The sequence below is a fragment of the Lissotriton vulgaris genome, chromosome 11, assembly GCF_964263255.1.
Source record: "Lissotriton vulgaris chromosome 11, aLisVul1.2, whole genome shotgun sequence".
NCBI lineage: Eukaryota > Metazoa > Chordata > Amphibia > Caudata > Salamandridae > Lissotriton > Lissotriton vulgaris.
In genome coordinates, this window is record NC_141699.1 from 8,434,942 (window position 1) to 8,456,885 (window position 21,944).

General features: G+C 44.3%; 1 protein-coding gene across 1 annotated transcript in view; it reads right to left on the reverse strand.

The window, feature by feature from the left end:
- CDC45 (cell division cycle 45) overlaps positions 1 to 21,944 on the reverse strand; it is a 428,728-nt gene that overhangs the window by 224,319 nt on the left and 182,465 nt on the right. The window contains exons 9-10 of the mRNA XM_086942644.1: positions 19,816 to 19,866; positions 2,904 to 3,023 (exon numbers count right to left, since the gene is read on the reverse strand). Coding sequence (XP_086798770.1) covers positions 2,904 to 3,023; positions 19,816 to 19,866 — 171 coding nt within the window. The remainder of the gene's footprint in view (positions 1 to 2,903; positions 3,024 to 19,815; positions 19,867 to 21,944) is intronic.

Consider the following 21,944-nt stretch of genomic DNA (forward strand, 5'->3'; position numbering starts at 1 on the left):
TACACGCCGCATACATCATTTCGCAGCATTCAATCACACGAGTCCGCACATACCAGACTCGAGCCTGCACACCCCACGCATCAGGAACTACCAGGGACACATACATTTCCCATGCATTCCTATGGGAGGGCAGGCTTATCTCACACACGCACTCAGGGAGCGCACGCACTTTACACTGCGCCACAGTGTCAAAGTGCGCAAAGACCAGAAATCACTATGATTATTTAATAATACCAGGCAAAAAGTTCAGGGGTGAACCTGCCAGAAGGGCTAAGTCCAACATGGATCAATTGTTGTTAATTTCACATATGCCCACTTGGCCCCCATTTTGTGTAAGATATGTATATCCCTTTATATCCACACATGATGTATTTTATGATATATGGTTGCCAAAATTCTGCACACATTTTTGTATACTGTTGAAGTGTGTATTACCACAGAAAGCACAATTCTATTTCATGACTGTGTATATTGTATACAGTATGTATATCATTTTATGATTCTCAACACGCTTTTATAACTTGTTCGATCATGATGACCCATGGGTTTTGTTACATCCAAGATGGCAACTGTCATTCTGCTCACTCAAGTAAGGTCACAAAATCATATATTTTTTAGCACAATGTACTTTTTAGCACATAGCGTTTTTGACCATCAATAAATATGCCATTTGTTGTTTATATGACCACTTGCTCAGTAAATGGTAAGTTGCTGACGTCTTAAGATACACTTATGCATTCTAAGAACAATTGGTTTTAAAACATCCAAGATGGCGACTGGGCTAGCTTTATTTCGCAATAATGTTCACAAAGCTTTAATCATTTTTTTCTTTTTTTAACGCAATGCATTTTGTTCAGCATCTTATCACAGGTGCCATCAGCTGCTTATATGCCCACTAGGGCGATGAATGATGTAGGTTGCTGATGTCCTATGATACACTAGCATTATACTTCCCTTGAGATATGAATGGACCGTTGATGACAGTGTGAGCATACAACTGTGTATATTGCTGAATACCACAGACAACACATTGGTTAGACGTTTTCATTTTTGCTGATATTAATCACATGATTTCATAATTTGAAAGGATTTATTAAACCTGCTTCAATCATGTCAATCTATGATGGTTGATACACCCAAGATGGTGACTGTGCTGTACTGCACTTACATCTTCTCACCAAGTCCTATTTCCATGTACTGCCCGATTCTAAAATGTTGCTTCACAAGAAAATTTATGCGCAATCAAGGCAGTGGTGCTGAAACACGCTGCATGAGCTGGTGTTTCGGTCCAGAGAAAATGGATACATTACATCCACCACTACGCGTTTCAGTCAACACAGTGACCTTGCTCACACAAAGTGCAGCATTTTAATGGCGTTTAAATACACCCACGTGACAGTTGTCACAAAGAAAGACTTAACTCTTCAGATACATTTTCCGAGGCGCTTTGACTCAATTTGAACAGCTCAACAATTCATAATGATTAAAAACATAATCAATTCTTGCAATTCATATCAAAGCTACATTAAATTCACAAACATTTATTTCCCTGTGATGCCTATTTATTTTCCATCAAATAGTTAAATTCTTGGTTTAATAAATGATTTTACTGCAAACATTGTTTTTTGAGCACACCCTTTATCCTTAATAAATCATTTTGCCCATCAATGTAATTATTTACTGCATAAATGCAGGTTATAAATTCAAAGCAAATGCAATACGTTACGACAACTAATTGACTATTAATCAATCCAAACCATATCAACATAGGTTGGATTCTCTTAAAATAAACTTTAAAAGAAATATAAACTATTAACGCTTACACTTTATTTAGAAACCCGGAGGTGTGGTATAGTTGGCCGTGTCATTTACTGGCATTAGGATATCCACCTAAAGGCTTGACTAATCACTATATCCAACCTCACTCTTATATTGACTTGTCTTGCTGTGTATATGCCTTTTTCAGGGTGTTACCACTGCACTTGTTACACTTCAAATAAGCCCTCATATTTATGCTTAAATATTTATGAAAGGAAAAGAAAACAAGCAGTTTGGACAGGGAAATCATTGTTCAATATCAGCACATCTTAAAGTAATGTATACAACTCTTCCTCAACAGTCAACCCATTTGCAAACTTAGTATCGAGGCTTACTATGTATTTACATTCCATCTGTCCGAGTTGCCTTTCTCGGTCACCTCCTCTTAAAGATGTGGAGACCGCATCTATCACAAAATATAATAGAGAACCAACAGGGTTGTTATGACCAAAGAGCAGAGCTTTATTCAACACTCCCGTCAGGGATTCTAATAATCAAGAATGTACTGGTAAAATATAACCAATGTACGATTCTATTTGCCAATTCAATTTGAACAGTATTGCAGAGACGACGCAATGATAACTTAGCACAAAGTATAAAGGAGTCTCAAGTAGTCCAAATATTTTGGTTTGTTGATTTTATTCTTTTTACAGTACTCCCAGCACAAACTCTGCCATTTGGTTGTTATGAACGTATACGACCAGTCCCTGTTCTTGACTGCCCATAGTTGTTGGAAAATATGGCAGAGGTCTTGCAGAGTTGTACTGACTACATAGGCTTAGCCACATTTACAAGTAAGAACATTTACTGCAAAATATGACTTACAGTTTTACTTGCCTTTGATCTGGTAAGATTTGGAACTGAAAGGTGTGTTGTGTTCACTAGTGTTGATATCTACCTGACCTAGTTATTTGACTCATGCCTATCCTTAGCTACATTGGCTTCCCCACTTAGCTGGCTTGTTCAGTAGATGTGTGGGACACTTACTGCACACTATGGACCCAACTATCTTAGCATAGACAAGCAGTAGTCACCCTTGTATTCGCACATTTGCAAGACTCTTGCCTGTACTTAATGAAGGATACTCATATTCAAAAGAAATCCTCATGCAGTCAATAGAGAGGGAATTTTCTTCGTCCTCATTGCGGTGGTTATGTCGAGATACATGTCGCTGCAGAATACCCACATCTGTAACATACTTCATTCTAAAGACAAAATAATGCATCTTTCTTTCATCCATCTGTGGCGCAAGGCAAAATAAACACATTTTAAACACCCCATATCCATCAGGACTGCCCCAATGCCACACCAATTTAGGAAAAGGCTGAAGACGAAAATCTTTAAAGAATACAAAATCACAATGCAGTAACCACACCTTTCGGCTTCCAGAACCCAGCTTACTTTCCTATCACCCGTTGAGCATATGCTCATCTTCTACTCTGTATAGTGCTCTGCTGCCTTTTGGTTAGTTTTGCGCTATACAAATAGCGCATACTTGCATACACAACTTCATCTAACCAACCAGTCATTAAACAAAACTTATTGCATCTTAGATCATAAATCAAATTAGGAATTGCTATTGTGATCAACAGGGGGTGTCCTTTATCACCACCTCCTAGACATAGGCAATATTAAGGAAGGACTCTTCTAGAAATACAAATTTGAAAAGAGGTCACAGGATCAAAGAGCGTACAGCTAGAATACCACCTGACTATTAAGTTTTATACAGCATATACAATCAATGCAGCTGAATTCAACATCAGTGTGATGCATTACATCAAAGTAAGATGGCTGGTTGCCATGGAATAAATCACTTACCTGTAACTCCGATTTTCTAGTGTTGGTATTTTTCATATACTTGCATGCTTAAATCATTCCCAGTTGTCACTGTGGGAATCCCCAGTGGTCTTAAATAGCAGTAAATAGTGTTAAAATGGCCATAGGCCACAAGTACAGAGATTGTTTAGTAGCAGAGAAACCTAATTTGAAGCAACCAGAACTTCAGCCAATAAGGAATGAGTACTGGCTCCCCTACTCCACCTAGAGGTCACAATAGCTCAGAATTCATATCACAAAGTGCGAGAAGAGTATATAATAAAGAAGCTTCTGACCAGGGAGGACAGAGGGTCGGATATAAATATATGCAATATACCAAGGTAACTCATTTCTTATACAGCATTTGATCTTTCATATATTCATTTGATTGAATAATAATAGTAAGCAGAACATAACAATCATAGTAAATATAAGAAAGAAGGAAGCAGGCTCACCTTCAATGAACCAGGTTACAGGACAGCATGTCCCATTGACAAGTTGACTTACGCATACACAGCAAGGCATTAGTGCTTTATGGGTGTGGACCTGCTTCTCCAGGTAGCTACACAGCAGACGTCTTACAAAGGCCCACCAGCGTACAGTGTTGCAGTTGTAGCTATGCTCCCGGTAGAATTAACCCTCACTCTTCCCTGGCGTGGCGCTTCTCCTTGTTGTGACAAAGTGATGCAGGCCAAGAGCCAGTGTGCTATTCTCTTACTAGAGGCGTTTGTCTATGCTTGAGTTGATGCAGGATACAAACAGTTGGTCTGAATATCAAAAGTATTTTGTCTTGTCCATGTAAAAGTTGATGCACCTGCGCACATCAAGCAAAAGTAATTACTGGTCTGTTGAAGATTTAGGAAAAAAAGACAGCAGAAAGATAGGCTCATTCAGGTGAAAATCAGTAGGGACCTTCAGTATAAACTTTGGATTGGTCATTAAGATGAATTTGTCCTTTGTAAAAAAACAACAAAAAACAGAGAAAGCTCTTTCGCTTTAAGTGCATGCATTTCCCCTACACTGTGTGCTGATTTCAGAGCCAAGCTAAGCACTGCCCTTGCATTAATTGAACTTTAGATGTGCTTTGTGGATTTGTTCAAAAGGTGGCAGCATCTGCTGGCTACAGACAGTATGAAGCTCCCAGGGTAATGGTGGGAATCGCACAGGAGGGACTGATCTGAAAAGTCACATTATAAATTGCTTTATTATTCTCTGTGAGAAAGGTGTCAAATTATCCTCTATTATTGGAAATCATGAGATTGCTGCCAGATAGGCTCGTACTTATGAGTATTTAAGCAACTATGGAAGTATTTGGTGAGGAGTTATTGTCAATGAATTCTTTGGTTCTGCACCATACACAGAAACACTTCCATTTGGAATTAAAAATTCTGGCAGTAGCTGGTGCCCAGGCTTGAGACAGGATGTTTAAACATTCTGGTGTGTGAGATCTAGATAAACAAACTCTGGGTCATCGGATAACATGCAGTCAGGCTCAACGATCAGAGGTGTGGTGCAGAATTTCTTTGGTATGTCTGGAGAGGAAATTGGAGTAGCTTTGCAGTGGCACAGATGGCTATAGAAATAGATTCAGGAGCTGGGTGAAACACTACAGGCGATGCCAAGTTGGCTGAATGAGAATCTGGATACAATATTCTGCCTTCGCTTTTCTTTAGACCATAGAGATAAGGGGTATGCAAAGTCTGACCATTTGATCTAAAACACAATTCCCGTGGTCCCAGGTTGCAAAAACCTACTTGCGTACCACTGTCATTTCCTGCTGCCCAGGGTGGGAAGCGAGTCCAGTGTTATGTGACCTAATTTGCAGAAGAGGTAGCCATATGACAATGGAGCTCACATGTCCTTTGTTCAGTTTCATGCCAGAGCGGGAGCCATTTTAGGCGGTGTGCCTCGCTGCCGAGTACGCACCACCCCAGAATGAGGGGGCCAAGGGGCCTAATGTATCCGAGCCCTGCTGTTGAAAACACCAATTAGGATTAAGAGCAGCGCCCATCGACAGAGGCCCATTTGCGGGCATGAAATGGTTTTACAGCTCATTAGTGCTCCCAAGACTGGCAAGGAATGTTCCTTGACTTCAGTTCCCAGAATGCCCCACATGCATCTGAAATGAGCAGCCCATCTGGGGGCGTGGACTACAGCATTAAGTGGACCTGAACAGGAAACATCAAAGGATTTGTCAGTCTTCAAATGCCTCTGAAGACGGTTATTCCTTTGAAACACGTAAGGCGAAGACTTGAGGGAACAGCTGTTGATTGAATCTACTGGCGCGTTGCTGTTCATACCAGATTAAAAGCTTTGCTTCATGTTGGTGTGCGACTCACTGCTTAGGGCAAGTTTGGAGCATACACACACACATATATATACATTTTATTTTATGGACTCCGGGGTCCCCGCACATGTGCGGGAATATTCAGTGCTTAAGACTATTGATGAGGATCCCCTGGAACATAAATCTGTCTTCCTACTCGTGAAGAGCAAATTGTGAGCAGGAGGACTCCAGTGGCTGCTGCTGTGGAGAAGACACTTGCTCCTCTTCTGTATGATGGCATTTTATGTGAACTTGTTCCGGACTGTGGGCTGATCCAAAAAGAACACCAAGGTCTGAATTTCCTCTTTCCATGTCCAAGAGCTTTGCTGGAACGGGAGGTGGTATACTGCTGGAAGACGTATTCTCCAGGCACAAAGGTGTTGTAGGCTGTATTGTAGACAATATCTATATTGCCTGAGGTAGTGCCGTTAATAAGTGCAAAGTCGATCGGTGCACGGTCGACTGGGTCATTAAGGACACAAGTGAAGTTGACGGGAGCAGTCAATAGGGGCGTCGTCGACAAAGTCTTGGATGGGATAGTCAGAAACTTCAATTAGGTCATTGGCTCTATCGAAGGGTCCAGTATCCTTTCCTCACTTTGGATTCTCACCTTCTTTGTCTTGGGCGAGTATTCGCCAGCTGTAGTTGACAGGGTCATCAACAAGATCACAGTCAATGGAGGATTTACCTTTAGCTTTTTAGTCCCTGACAGTGAAGCCATTGGAGTAGATTAAATCCTCTTTTTTCTTTCTCTGGTGGAGACATACCTGTAGAGGTTTTGTGAGTCTTTTCATGCCTTTTTTTGCCCTTAATATCTTCTGAGGTGGATTCCTTCGACTTCGATCTGGCTTTAGAGCATTCCACTACAACAGGCTTTCTTTTTCTTTCAGGTTTTAAAAAACTAGCCTCAGACTAATGCTCTGAAGAGGTGTCCCAAAGCCTTATTCTTTTGAATCAACGGTTTGCATATCTTGAACTCTTTGGCCTTGTGATCAGGGTAAGGGCTATATATGCATCGCTCGTGTGGGTCATCTGAGAAAACACTCACTTGCCAAAAATAATCACATGGCTTAAACAGGCTCCTTTTAGATTTCTCTGCAGTTGCCATTTCTCAGAGGCAACAGGCCCAAGAGGACACACAAAGCCCAAAATGAAGGCCAAAATGTAACTTATCGGTTGTCGAGGAAAAGAAAAGCTCTGAGACTTCCTTCCACACAACATGCAGTATAAATCGGAGATGTGAACTCCTCTGGGAGAGGTTAGTCACAGGGCACTCTAACATCATTAGCTAAAGTTAAGGCAAGCAAGCACTGCCTATGGCCTTTACAGCTGTCATTGCATAATACTGCTATTTCAAAGTTATTGAGGGACTTCCACTTCGAAGATGGAAAATGATTCAAGCATGAGTTATCTATTAAGTATCCAAACCTGGACTAAATCTTTTCTAACTACCAGAAGCGGGATATCAGTTATTAAATATATGAAAGGCCCACATCATACATCCTTTCTTTCAAAGCTACCTACTTCATTATAGGAAAGTAGGATCTGCTTTCATGGTTACCATTTTTGCTGGTGTCATTCTGTTTTCTGACTAGTATGACTGGGATCTCGCTATTCTGGACTCCAGTCACTGTCCTCTCACTAAATTTGACTATGGTAAGTAATTTGGCACCATCCCAATTGGCTACTGTTGTACCCTTCTAAGTCCCCAGTATATGGTACTCGGGTGCCCAGAGCATAGGTACACAAGAGGCCTCCCATGGGCTGCAGCATGTATAATTCCACCCATGAGAGACCACTCAAACTGTGCCTACAAGCCTGACATTGCAACATGTGTAAGCGGGTGCTAGTACCACTCACAGCAGATATAAGTTTCCTTATATCCAAGGTCACTGCACTTAAAACCTTTAAGTCAAGAATATCATGAAAAAAAGATTTTTGATAAAATACACGCACAATGTTATTTGATTAACTTCATGTTGTCCTGATAGATTAATGGTTGTCTAAATATTGCATACTTGGCTCTAGCTTTTCCTTTCCCCCCTCACACCGCAACGAATATGGTTAGTCTGCTGCTCCTGAGGTCCCACGAACACCAAAAGGCTCAGCAACTAAGGTGGTGGTTCTGAAACTCCATCGAGGCATGCACTGACTTCTCAGCAAGTTTGAAGTCAGTATCCCTCGTCGGAACCGCTGGAATACAACCACTGTGAACCGCATCAGCTGGCCGTTGCAAAGGCTTGTTGACTCTGTCCTCCAGAGATCTTCAGGCCACAAGAAGCTCCAGCCTCCAGCATCTCTTCCTGCCTAGATCTTCGTCCTCACTTTATCCTTTGCACCGTGGGCCTGCATCATTGGTGAGCTTCTCAAGGTCCTCTTGAGACTCCTGGGGTCTCAAGAGGACCTGCCGCTAAAGTCTTCTTTAGCTGGCAGTGGGCTCCCCTGCTTGCTCAGGGCCTGCTTTGACTCTCCTGCCTTTGGTGAGTCCATTGGATCTTGCTGGTCCCGACACTGCACCTTCTTCATTTACCACGTCTGTTGCTGCTGCCAAGGCTTGACAGTGCTCCCGCCGAACACCGACCCCTTGCTTTTTGACTTCCAACGTGGGACAGCTCGTAAACGGCTCTTGGTCTTCCACAGCATTGCCTTGTCCTCACAGATGCAGCGACAAGGTCACCATCAACTTTCCTGCATCCTTTGTCATTGGTCTCCCGTGCCACTTGGTCACTCCAGAGTGGCATCGACTCTGTCCCCTCTACTTGCATGTACTTCTCTTCAAGAACTTATCCTTGGATTCCACAAGACTTTCACCTTCTTCGCCAGAAGAATCTTCACTGAACTCCCCTATTGTGGTCTACAGCGGTTTCAGATGTCACTTCGCACTTATGCACCCGGCTTCACTGGTGTAGGTATCTTGGGGTATTCACGGGTCGGGTGACTCTCCAAACTTCCATCTTCCACTGGGTTTCTTCAAGGTCCACTGGGAAGGGTCCGGCTTCAAAACTGCAACTGCGACTTCCCCATTGACTTGCATGGAGTACACAGCTGTGTTTCCACTCTGCACACAGCCTCCATGGGGTTCCTGGGTACTTACCTTGGGTAGTCCCTTGGGTCCCCAGCTCTTCTGAGTCAAGTTTTGATTTCGGTCGCAGTTCGCAATCCACTTCTTTAGTATACAGTTTAGTCTCCCCATGTAGACCACTGTGTATTTGTGCTTACTTACCTGGTTCCTTTAGAAATATTGTGTGTATTGTGTTTATCTCTGGATAGGATATATACCAAAGTGTGAGTGTGTATAATAAATATAACAATTTTTATAACTACACTATGTGGTTCTTTTCTGTTTAACCCACACTATATGATTAGTTCTGGTAAAACAAGCTGCTTAACACTCCTTCTGAACTAAGCTTGAAGGCTGCTCTCCACAGCTACCACTTGGAGATCTTTCTATGGTTGTCTAAGACCACTAAAATCATCATGAGGGTTGTCTGGATTAGTGCAGGGTGCTTCACTTAAATAAGTGTGCACCATATACTAAGTGTGAGAAGTTGGCCTGATATATGATGCTCACTAATTCTAGTGATCACCTTGTATCTTTCCAAACAACCCTTATGGTGATTGGTTGTAAGTCAACCTTATAGACCAGCTATCCTAATGGTAGCATGGACAAAGCAGTCTTAGGCTAAACTCTTTTGGCATGTGAAGCCAGCTGTTTTACCACATATAACCCCTCGAATACCAAATGAAAAGACACCACACAGGTAGTTATGAATATAAACAAGATATTTATTAACTAAAACACCTCTGAACTCTTTATGAGATCAGAGGGCTAAGCACATGACAAGACTCTTAAGAAAAACACGTTAAGTTGCACAAGTTACAATGTTGCCCTAGGGGCGCAACAAACCATATACTAAACAAGTGGTATAAGGAAGTCAATAGAAGGAATGGAGCTGTCCAGAGGCTGTAGGATCGCTGGGACTACACTACCCTAACTTTAGGTAAGTAATAGGAGGCCCACGGAACGCGTGTGCAGAGTGTGAACTCACACGCAAGATGCGTAACAACGTCTATGGACAGTACAGTTCAAGAAAAAGGTGAGTACGGACAATCCTGACTAGTTAGGACTAAAGCTACTGTGAATCTGGACACTAGGAGAGTCAATCTACCCTTGAGCACCAAAATGCTCTTGTTACCTCACCCACGGGCTGCGGGTGCATAGGTGTCAAAGTGTGTCGGGTTTCCGCGTTGAAGTCTATGGAGCCTGGAAGAAAAGATGGTGCAGGCGGCCAGATGGAAGATGTCCGGAGTGATCCAAGGGTGGATCAAGTGAGATGAAGACCTGAAAGCAGAGGGGACAATGTTCACAGTCACTAGCGAGTGACTGGAGTGGAACATGGAAGGAACCAGATGATGTTGTTGCGATCAGGTGAAGAGTGGACGCTTGACTCTGCAGCCACGTGGACCAGGTGGTGTCTTCGACGACCAGGATGGAGGCACGAGCGGTCCCACGCAGGCTCTCACTGTCGGCAGTGTTGGATCCGGATTCGGCGACAACCCACGCGGTGAGTGGAAAAGGCGTCTGGTGCGGACCATGAGGGTCCGGGGTGCTTCTCCTTTGCAGGGAAGCAGGGGCCAGTCTGGAGCAACCAGACCAGCGGTGTGGATTTCAAGGATCGTCGTCTAGGAGGCCACTAGCCAGCCGGAAAGTGACCAGACAACGCGTCGAGCAGCAATCAAGCAAAAGGGCCCCACGCAGATCTCGTGGATGCTGGAGGGCTGATCTTCTGTGCAGGAGCTGCTCGGGGCTGGGGCTTCTCAATCCCCAAAGCACTTCGTCGAGGATGCCTCTGAAGTCTGCTGGAAGCGGAGTGCAGTTTCTCCAAGATGGCCGGTCCCACGTGTCTCGTCGCACCCACGGATCTCAGCTATGCTGCAGATGTAGGTAGAGGTCGGAGAGGTCTGGAAGTCCGGGTCTCTGAAGTCTGGATCCCCTCGGGAAGACGACAAAGTGAACCGCTGGAACGCTTGATGGTGCCTGCTTGTGCAGGGTGGACACTCTTTGCCCACAAGGGAGATTTCTTCAGTCTTCTGTGGAGCAGAACGTCGAAGTCCAGAGTTTCTTCTTGTAGAGTTTCAAAATCAGGATAATCTAATTTGGAATGGGACCAGCTCCTACCTTTATTCTCCTAAAGGGGCTGTACTATGACTAGGTCCCTCCTATGGGTGGGACCAGGAATGTCCGGTTTCGCGCCAGAGCTGGGGCTGGAGTGCCCCAGCAACTGGTTTGAACCGGTGTATGCACAGGGCACCTTGTGTGCCCCAGGCGTGTCTCATTCCTTTCAGGCCTGTCCTACCTAATACACAAAATCCTGTCTGGGGTGGTGCTAGCACCTCCCAAGGCAGGAAATCCTTTGTCCAAGCCTCCCTCGCTGGAAGGACTCCCAGCAGCAGGAGGTCAGACTTGTGTCTGTGGTGGCAGCATCCATTTTGTGATGCTGAGACTCGAGTTAACTTTAACCGGGGTTCATAGTTACATACATGTCGTGTCCCTATAGAAGGGTGGAATGCTACCCCCGTCGCCAGAACTGGCGAGGGGGTAGTATTCCAATTCGTATGACACCTTACTCGACATGTTTTGATAATGCTATGATAAAGTTAGCAATAACCGCGAGGTTATAATGCACTTAAGAGTATATGGTATAGCGTTATCATGGAAACAGCTAAAGGACTTGGTTCCAAAAGCTGCAGACAGGCTCAGCTCATGCTAGAGCACCATCTCACATAATTCCAGGCACTCTGCCTTCAGGATTGTTAAGGCCTGCCATAGGAGTGACTTGTAGGAGTATATGTGTCCACTTTAGGTTTAGATATAGGTATACTATATCTAAAGCACCTTGCCCCAGCTGATTGATCAGCCAGTTGTGTCAGATTTGGAGGGCCAGCCAGCGGTGGCATAATACATGCTGCAGCCCCTGGTAGGCCTTGGGTTCACTTATGCCCTGGGTACCTATGATACACTGTACACGGACTTACAAGAGTGACCCAATATCAATTGCTAAATGCACCTAAAGTACATGGTTGTCAATTTAGAGAGAGAACAGCTAGGCTGTGGGTCTGATTAGCAGGCCCACAGCCAGGGAAAGTCGTAAACCAGTGTAGCAAAAAGCAAAAATCTGGGGTGACCATAGGATTGCAGACCCTACTCTCCTACACTAAGCCAGCCTCATTACTACTGATCTAACTGGATTACCTTGCAGTCTACTAGCCAACACACACTATCCATACAAACCAAAGCCTTAATATTGACTACAAAACTAATAATCCTTCGCACACTCCTATCTCATGCTACATGCTATCTGGCTGGTTACTTACAAAACATAGCCTTGTAGAAACTTTCTATACCGGGGTACAAAGCGGTCAATGGGATGTTCCCGGACTACTTCTCTGATGATATATACCGCTACACTGCCCCTCTGAACTCAAGATCCGTAAACCTAGAACCTACTAATCTCACTCAAACCACTTCTGTGGTGCATCTAGGTGCTGGTCTTTCAAACACCTAGGAACCACTGACCAACTCATACCACCAGCCATTCTTGCATGCGTTTCACTCCACAAGTTATATCAAAATATTTTAAAATGTCATATGCAACGATTACTAGAAAGTTTAAAGTGTGTAGTACAGCACTTAGCACAAATAACACGAACAAACAATTTCTGGTGGATACCCTAACTGCACATTACTCACCTGTAGAATATCCACAGGCAGCAGACTGCACCGGGAGGTTTTCCTTAGCAGCGCTCCCAAGCACTAACTCTGCACTGCATCAGATATGATAATAATAAATAATAATAATAATAATAAATTGATACTTGTATAGCGCACTACTTACCCGCAAGGGTCTCAAGGCGCTTGTACGAATACCGCTGTGGAACCCGTCCTGGCTTTCCCTGTGAGGCGTCCACTCCTGGGCACCCCCAGGGTGAAGGCCGGGCATCCTTAGCGTTGTGGGGGCCGTTGTGGAGATTAAGCAAGCTATTGCCCAGAGTTGCAGAGTGGGACTCCGTGATTAGAATAGGCACCGAGGCGAGAGAATTATAAGGTCCGTGGAATTTTTTGAGCTCAAGACCCGCCGAGGCGGGAATTGAACCCTGGTCCCGGGCTAGACCTCTGCATCAGGGTCTGCCGCTCTAACCATTGAGCCACACTTCTCCATGATGGAGAAGAGCTACAAATAAGTGATACACCCATCATGCGGAGGTCAGTTTTATTTACCATTTTCATTCCACACCTATAGGCATGGAGCAGTAAAGAAATTGTAGTAACTTTGGGCCGATCTCGAAATTGGGACTTTACAGATGACAAAGAGGTCATTCCACAGTACAGGGAGATAAGACAGCAGTGACGAATCTGCAGTTAGACAGAGTTTCCACCAGAACTAGCATTACCAAAGGAAAGCTATTTTTTCTTCTAATGGATACTTCTAACAGCAAATCCTTACCTTTACAGAAGATACCATAGCAGTACCTCCATACAGTATAAGGCTTAGGGAATGTACTCAAACCATTAAGTTCCACAAAACAGAGTGGTTAAGTCACGACTATCAAGGCAGTGATTCTGAGTGAATGTAAAGAGTGAAATCCAAGGTGTAGTTTGTCCAGAACAGAAACCCCAGTGCCAAGCAATTTTTGTCATCCTCTGGTCTGGTTGAATGGACATCAGACCTTTCAGGGCTCCTTGTGGACTTCATCTGTGCCTAAAAATCTGACACAAAGCTTATCATCTACCAGACGACGAACCTTCATGCAGTCAAAGTAATAACTTAACACCCTCATTGACTCAAGGCATTAGACCTTCGTCTTTGAGGGATGAGGCAGAGCAGAGAACTCTGGTGGAGCAGGTGAATGGCTAACAAGAAAGTGTGTCACATGCTTGGCACAAAAGGCCACCCGTGTCATAAGCACCAACTTCTCAGAAAAGAAGAGGACGTAGGGTGGGTTGGCCAACATGGAAGGGTGTTGCATACTTGGTAAATAAGGCCACATGTGCCATGAACACCAACTTCTCAGGGAAGAAAGTGGTGTGAGGTGGCTACACTGACCATGCCTGAAGTTCAAGTCGACGGGAGAGCAAGAAGGAAAACTGTTTTCACCACCAAGAGCCTTAAAGAGAGGTTGTGCGGAGACTCAATAGGTGTATACATAAGAAGTGTTAATGCCAGGTTCAGGTCCCATTGATGTATTACAAACCGTTGCGGAGGGTAGGGCAGTAGCAGGTTAAAGATTTAATGGAAAAAGGTCAGTTGTCTGTTAAAGTACAGACAAGCACGAAAGATAATCCTTCACGGTACATACTGCAAGACCATGCTGGGGTAACAGAAGACCAAACATAACATATGACAGCCTGGCCTGTAAAGAACCAATGTTTCAGGCACAACCCAAGGCAACAAATATATCCCACACAGATGGGCTTGGTGGAAGGGCGCCTGGCAGCCAGGAGAACATCAACCACCCCAGTCAAAGAATCAGACTCATTCAGGTGCTACAGTTCAATCTCTACGCATGGATACGTAGGTTAAGGAGATTCAGATTCATAACCTTGCGATTTGCTGAGGCAGAAGGTACCCCTGAAGAGGTAGCCTGATTAGAAGACAAGCGCTCAAACTCCATGTAACGCACTATTCAGGCCCAGACCAGGGCAATTAGAATGACTTGGGAGCAGGTCTGTTCTGATCTTCAGAATCTGAAGAAGCAGCAGCAATGGGAATGTGTACAGGAGCCCCTCATTCCATTCCAGCCGGAATGCATTTCCAAACAAATGTCTTAGAGGAAACTGAAATCTGTCAAACACCCGTTTAATTTATAAGCTTTGGCATTCAAGACTCCCCCAAGTAGGTGGAAATCAGGAATATTTTCTGCTGGTCCAGCCCCCTCAAGAGGCGCAAGGCCTCCTGGCACAGTATCCAGAAACCTACTACGCTCTGCCTTTGGCAGTACCACATGGCGGTAGTGTGGTCATGAGGACCTGCACAAGTCTCCCCTTTCATGAATGGCAGGAAGACTGGGGGCAAAACAGATTGCTCAAAGCTCTAGCAGGTTGATATGAAAGCATCTCTCCGTCAGATAACAGAGGCCAATGATATCCCCCTCTTCCAGATGCCCTGCAAACCAGCATCTGTCACCACCATGAAATCTGTGTGGGGGAGGGAGAGTGGCATGCCACAGGTAAAGCTGGCATCAACCAACCACAAATGCATTTCCTGCACTGCCTCCTTTGAAATTAGAATAGAGTCAAAGAGGTAGCTTGATATTGGGCCCACCGGGACAGGAAAGCCCACGGTAGTGCAGCATGGGCCACTCATCAATTGAGGTGTGAAGGATACACAAGGCCAGGAGATCAACAAGACAAACATTTCCACAGAAGTCCAGGACTGATCCTGGGATTATATCCAGAATGTCCTGGACTCGCTGCAGAGAATGAAAGGCCCTGAATGCCTCCTATCTAGAACTGCCCCAATGAATAGAAGACTTTATGTGGGGCTAAGGTGCGACTTCAGCTTGTTGATGATGAAACCCAATGACATCAGGAATCTAACCATTGTCCAAAGGGAGTGCATGACAAGCTCGCCTTAATCAGCCAGTTGTCGAGTACTCCTGGCCTCCAAAACGACAACCGACATCACTTTCATGAATACCAGAGAGGCAGAGGTGAGGCAGAAGGGAAGTACAAAATACTGAATGGTCTTAGCCCACTTTGGACCACAAGTAAAGACTGTGGGACTGAAGGCCATGCAGGGAATAAGTGTCCTCAAAGAATAGTATTAAGTCTCATAAGGCCAGAGCAGAGAGGATCTGAGCCAGCATATGCATTCTGAATTAGTCAGTCTGCAGAAAGGCATTCAGTAAGCAGAGTTCCAGAAAAAGAATCAGACTCCCATGGTCTTTCTGAACAAGGACGCAAGACAAATAGCACACCTCACCTTTCTCAGAGACTGTTATCCATTCAGTGGCACCCTTGGAGAATAATAGATGGACAATCTGCATCAAGATTGTCAAGTGCTCTCCTGAAAGATGCTCTGGCATGGGGAGAAAATGCCAAATATTGCCAGTCATGAGTTGTTGAGTGTAAACTAACACAGCCTGGTAGCTGCTGCAACAGGGGAGAAGAAATTGGAAGACTGTATTCCCTTCTGTTATGTACAAATGGGACTGGGGGTGCAACCACAACCAGAAAGGACTGGGTTGGCTACTATACAACATGCTTAGTTCGCTGGTGCTGCCGGCAAAAAAGCCCTCTAGAGTAGCCCCTGAATTTCCTGAACTAGTGAGCAAACATCTTTGCAGGAGTGAATGAGCAGACAGATCTGGCAGTGGAGGAACAGTTTCTGAAGTATTCTTAAACAGAATCGTCTTCTCTTCAAAGAGTTTGGACCCATCAAAAGGCATAGTCACAACAGATGCCTACACATTACCAGAAAACCCGGTCAACCTCATCAAGGCATGCTGTCTGAACACTAGACTGCTGCCAACAGCTCTGCCAATGCAGACAGTGGTGCCTGAATAATGCATTTTTGGAAGTGTAAAAGCAGAGCATCACCTATGTAATGAGGGGGAGATCAATTTCTTGAGTGACCACGTCTGCATCCTGTACTGGGTCAGAAAAAGAGACAAAAAGAGAATGGAGTTTATGTTGGTAGTGGCATCAAGGCAGAGGTTTCAAATTGGAGTCCAGATGTATGACAACCGGTTGCCCTTTAGTAATTTAGTATTGAGACATGAGTCTAGACTGTGCTAAAGTCGGCTCGAGTCAGACCACTGGCACTATTTTTCCAACCAGAGGAGTCTATGTTAGTGCAGCAGTCTGTATAGAAGTCAATGCAGGCCTGAGAGACGGTCCTGAGGGGAAGAGTGTGTCAATGGAGGATCCGCTGGCAGTACTAAGACTGTAGTCCTCTGTAGCTCCATGGGCCAGACGGCGCACCAGAAGAGCTGGATGTGCATCAAAAGTCTGCAGGGTGGCCTCCTTGAAAGCCACTTTCTGCTGCAGAGTCAGAGGTGGTAAACTCTGGGCGTGCTGTGATCAATTGCAGAATTGGTTCAGATTTAGGGGACTTCAAAGGAGTGTCATATTTGCCTTGACACACTTATGCAGTCAAGAGACAGAGTAAAGGGTAGAGTATCACTTTGTTCTCTTATGCTTGTGCTTGGATTAGATTTAGACTTAACGAAAGACCTCCAGTATGAAGTAGAACTCTCGCCGGACAGCCTCGTGAATAGTACTTGAGCCTGGGGCTGCTACACAGAGATCCATGTATCCACCGCTTTCACTTCCCAGCCCAGGATCGCTTTTGGGTACAAGGAGGCACACCTGTAACATGTCCTGGAGTCATGCCAATAGTAGGGTGGGCAGGACTCGTGTAATTCCATGGAGTTACACAAGCAGCGGAATTCCAATCGCCGTACATGCTTGAGCAAAGTAAACCAGTTGGTCCCCACTTCAGAGGTCCGGAGTGAGTTACCCTGTTCCCCCTCGGTGGGAATGTTGCATTGCGTCACTTTGGGAATGTGTTATTATATTGCGCTCCGTTCTTCCACATTAGCACATTTATAGGGAAGGTGTTGTGTTATACCTTCTACGCCATGCGGCAAATGTTCGTCTGGTTTAAGTGGACGTGGCAAGAAGATCAGTCAATTACCCCAGGAGACAAACACTGCAGGTTTCTATCGAAAAACCTTCTTTAAAAGAAAAAAGTACATTCAATAAACCATTGATTCTTAAGTTTCAATACACAGCCACTATTTTGAGGACAGCAGACAGTGTAACACCAATATTAACCACATGAGCTGCAGAATTGGGGGAGGCACTCACCTTGGGCATGTGCAGTGTGTCTACTGTCAAAGTAGAGTACCCGGTGTTTACTGGTCAGTCAGGGATAGGAGTTGGAGCCCTCGCAGTGCTTCAGCTGATAACAGTCTTGGGGATATCGGATTGGGGAGATAATGGGGTCCCCAGTCTACAACTGGAAAGGAGATGAAACACTCCTGAGCCCTCTGACACAGCGGAAAGTCTGACTCCTGGAAGGCAGAGTCCTTATCGCCGGCACTGCTGCCATCGCAGTCTTTGTTATCTAGGGGGGGCAAGTGCTGCGTTTGGCGGATTTAGGGTGCATCAGTCCTGGGGAAGAACCCGTTCAGCCGAAGCTCAGGCTCATATTGGTGGTCAGTTTGGCAACCACAGTCCGGGTGAACAGAAAGAAGGCTTGGTAGAAGGGCACGGAACTCCTCGGTGGCCATTGTACAGGTTCTGTTCAGTTGGGCTTTTTTCTTGTGGCGAAAAGATCTTAGGAGGCATATTGGGGGTTGTGGTCTTCATGCCACAAGCTCAGCATCTGGACCTAGCGTAACTTGTGCTAAAAACAACTGTTTTCCAAGGTGCACTGCGAAAGCTGCCTTGAAATTTGAGCCTGTGCTTGATGCCTTCACACAAATGTGTCTGAATCACAACATCTGAAAGAAATGGACTAGGGCATTCACCAATTTAATTGGAGTCAGTTTTTTCCTTCGTTTTGCAGCATATTTGGCAAAAATGATTTGTGTGGGTGGATAACGGAAGAAGGGTTCTTCTATAGGAAAATGTGTTTGAATGAGATTCATAGATGGTACTTTGACGCATCGGCACTCTTCCCCACTATCTTTCCAACTTCCACATCAGAGAGGAAAAACAGAGGTTTCAAGGCAGTTAACAAATCATGGCTGACCTGGGAGTCACTGAGCAGGCACATGTGCTTCCTCAAAGCCTTCTAAGAGAACAGTAACACCCAGTGCCAGAAGTATTCTGGTCTACTTTGCCCGATGAGCCCTTTACCTTCAAATAAATTAGGGAAGAGCAGGCACGCTGATAAACTCCGCTCCGCCGGCAGTATGGAGAGTTTTCTGACCAAACTCTTTGCTAATAAGTGGAGTGTGGAGTGGCAAAACTTCGCCGGCGGAGCAGAGTTCACCGCCCACCCCTAGTCTTAAGACCAATAAAGTATTGAGCGAAACTGTGGACTAACGTTAGAAGGTTTGGTAAGATAGGAACCAACGTCAACAAGTAGGGGTGGCACTTTTTTGCGGATCTGCACCAGCAACTTCGCCGGCGGTGCAGAGTTACCATAAAGTTTCCCAAAACCATCCACCGGCAAGCAGGAGTACTGTTGAGGAAAAACTCCAGATCCAGTCAGGCACCTGGGGATATTGCCAAGGTGAAGAATCTGTGGTTAGGCACAACCATTAGGAATGTGTATTTATGCTTGTCTGTCAATCTAGATAAACTAAAATCGTTGCATTTGCTGTCAGATATAGAAACGCACCACTATTGACACCACAACTGATAACACTATTTGGTGTAATCCACCTCAAATACAATCCTCATTGCACTTTGTACTCTTTACTGACTTTTGTGCAAGACTTGTGTTCAAATGGTATCGCTGCTTCTAAATAGTTAGCCATTACAAAAGCTATTTACCACACAATCACCAGAAGACAGCACAAGTAGCACACCACACCCACAATAGCTCTGCAGCTATCACCTACACTAACCAGTAATAATGTAAATGAAAGCAAGGCAATGGCCATTTGTTAACCTCCAATTAAAGACCAAAAGTCCTATGTCACAATGCACATGTACACATATATACACACACACACACACACACTTTGCACAGACAGTGCATTCCCCACTAAACTGAATTATATCTCCTTCTCCGCTCTGTCCAGACTTAGTGTTTAATTAGCTGATACTGCATTTGCAAATATTAGTCTTTTGCAGGTAGTCTAATGCAAATGTTAAGGAGTATTAAGTGTGTTCTTACTGAGTGATTTTGTCTTGAACCCATTGATCTGTCAGTCCAACAATTGCCCACCTGCAAGAAGGAACAAAATCAAGTTAGAAGGCAAGTCTGCACATCGAAAAGGAGAAAAATCACAATCATCCTCATTTACACTTAAAACACACTAACTCTGCCCTTTAAGTATCTTAAATACTCGCATGCATTTGAATGTTTCCCATTAGAATAGCAATTTTTAGCAGACACTAAAGTAGTAAAGACACCAGAATCCTAGGTTACCTATCAGCCTTATTATTTAAGTCTTTGGTCTGGTCAATCAGGTATGGTTTCCTAACAACTTGGCCCTAAATGTTGTTGCAGGGATTCTGCTGAGTCACAGAACTATGCTTGGGATCATGAAAACGTAGTAGGCAGGGACTGAGTCATCCTACCACCTCAGTACCCATGAGCCCAGGGACCGACTAGCTATAGTATCTCACATGCCCTCCCACTCGCTCACAGAGAAACAAGTGATTAGACAACCCAGAACACAACACTCCCACCCCCTCTCAGGAATCAAGGTTGCAGGCCACAACCTTTTGCTCTCACTCTTGTACCAGGCCACAATAAGATTAGACAGACACGAAAAAAGTTTAAAATGTTTATTTTTACTAACATGGTCTAGTATGCATTATACGTGCCACAACAAGTAGAAAAAAGCCGAACACAAATACGCTTAGCATAGCAAGTAGTCTGTAAATTAAATCATAAAAGGTGCTGTCCCTCTATACAACAGTGAAGCCTACCTCCCCCTCCCCCCCCGCCCCAGTCATCACCCACCCCCCACCCCTCTTCCCTGATTATATGTTAGAAGATATCTTGGTGTTTAACAGCAGACCCGGTACCTCAGTCCATAGATGGAAGATCTACATCACAGGTGCTGGCACACTCCCTTCTCTGGAAAGATTTCTCTCCAACTGTTTGTTACCCACCTGTGCATACATACCTATATGACTAAGGTACATGTTCCCAAACAACAGCTGAATCTGCGTGTTTTGTCTAGGTACTAGGGTCCGACTAGAACAGAACAACAAGGGGCATTGTTGTTCGACCATGTCTGCAGTATTCAGACTAAATCCCAGGAAAGAACAGAACGTAAAAACAGCAGGTTCTGTGGGAAAGTTAGTGTGGCACAAAGCAAAATATGTTCGTATAGTACCATGTGCAAAGCCAAAGATAATCCACCATGGGCTCATGCTAACATAGGGAAACTGACAATGGCCACCTGGCCCACGTGACAATACAAGTTCAAGAGAATGGGTGACTACATACAAATCCTTGAAAACTGTCAGACTACGACAAAAATTATAAGTGACAGATAATCCTATTTCTCGATCATGGATAGTATACTCCTACTATGTTTACCTTTTTTAAACTGGAAAAGAAGGGAGGAGACATACACTGTAAACAAAGGTCAAATAGACGTTACACTTATGCCTTGGAGGGCCAGACAGTTCATTTTTGAAGAAAAGGACTGAACATATGTGAAAAAGAATGGTTTCTTATCTGTAATCCCAATACTCTCAGGAGAATCTCCATTGAAGTTAAAAGCAAATGTGCAGGGAGTCCCGGAGCCCTTTTCATAGTATTTCTTGTTAAGTGTAGATGTTTATCTTTCTTTAGGAAGGTCTGTAAAAACACTTAGGATAAGAACATTAGGCAGCCTATAAGGAAGGCTACAATGGCCAATTCTTCAGATTATACAAAAAAAGGGTAAAGAAACCCATACATATGTGTATTTAAAGCCAAATAATTTCTTAGACCGCTTAAATACAACAACAAACCCTTTTTGTTTAAGTAGACGATGAAGGATGGAAGGACAGTGTAGCCCTGTAGGCTGCCATTATGTGTGTTAAAATAGTGTCTGTGCCTTGAGAGAACTGAGAGACCACCAGTATTTCATCATGCCCAGTTGCTACACTTCTTTGTTGACGAGATGTGGCAGTAATAGAACAGTCCAATAATCGCCTGCATTATCTCCATTGGGGAGGCTGGAGGGTTGCTTATGACTTCAATGGAGATTCACAAAGTATGTAGAGAAGGAATTTGCACAGCTTTGAGTGATCAAATTTTTCAGCAAGGTTGAGCGGTGAAGCGTGAGGTAAACGCTGTCT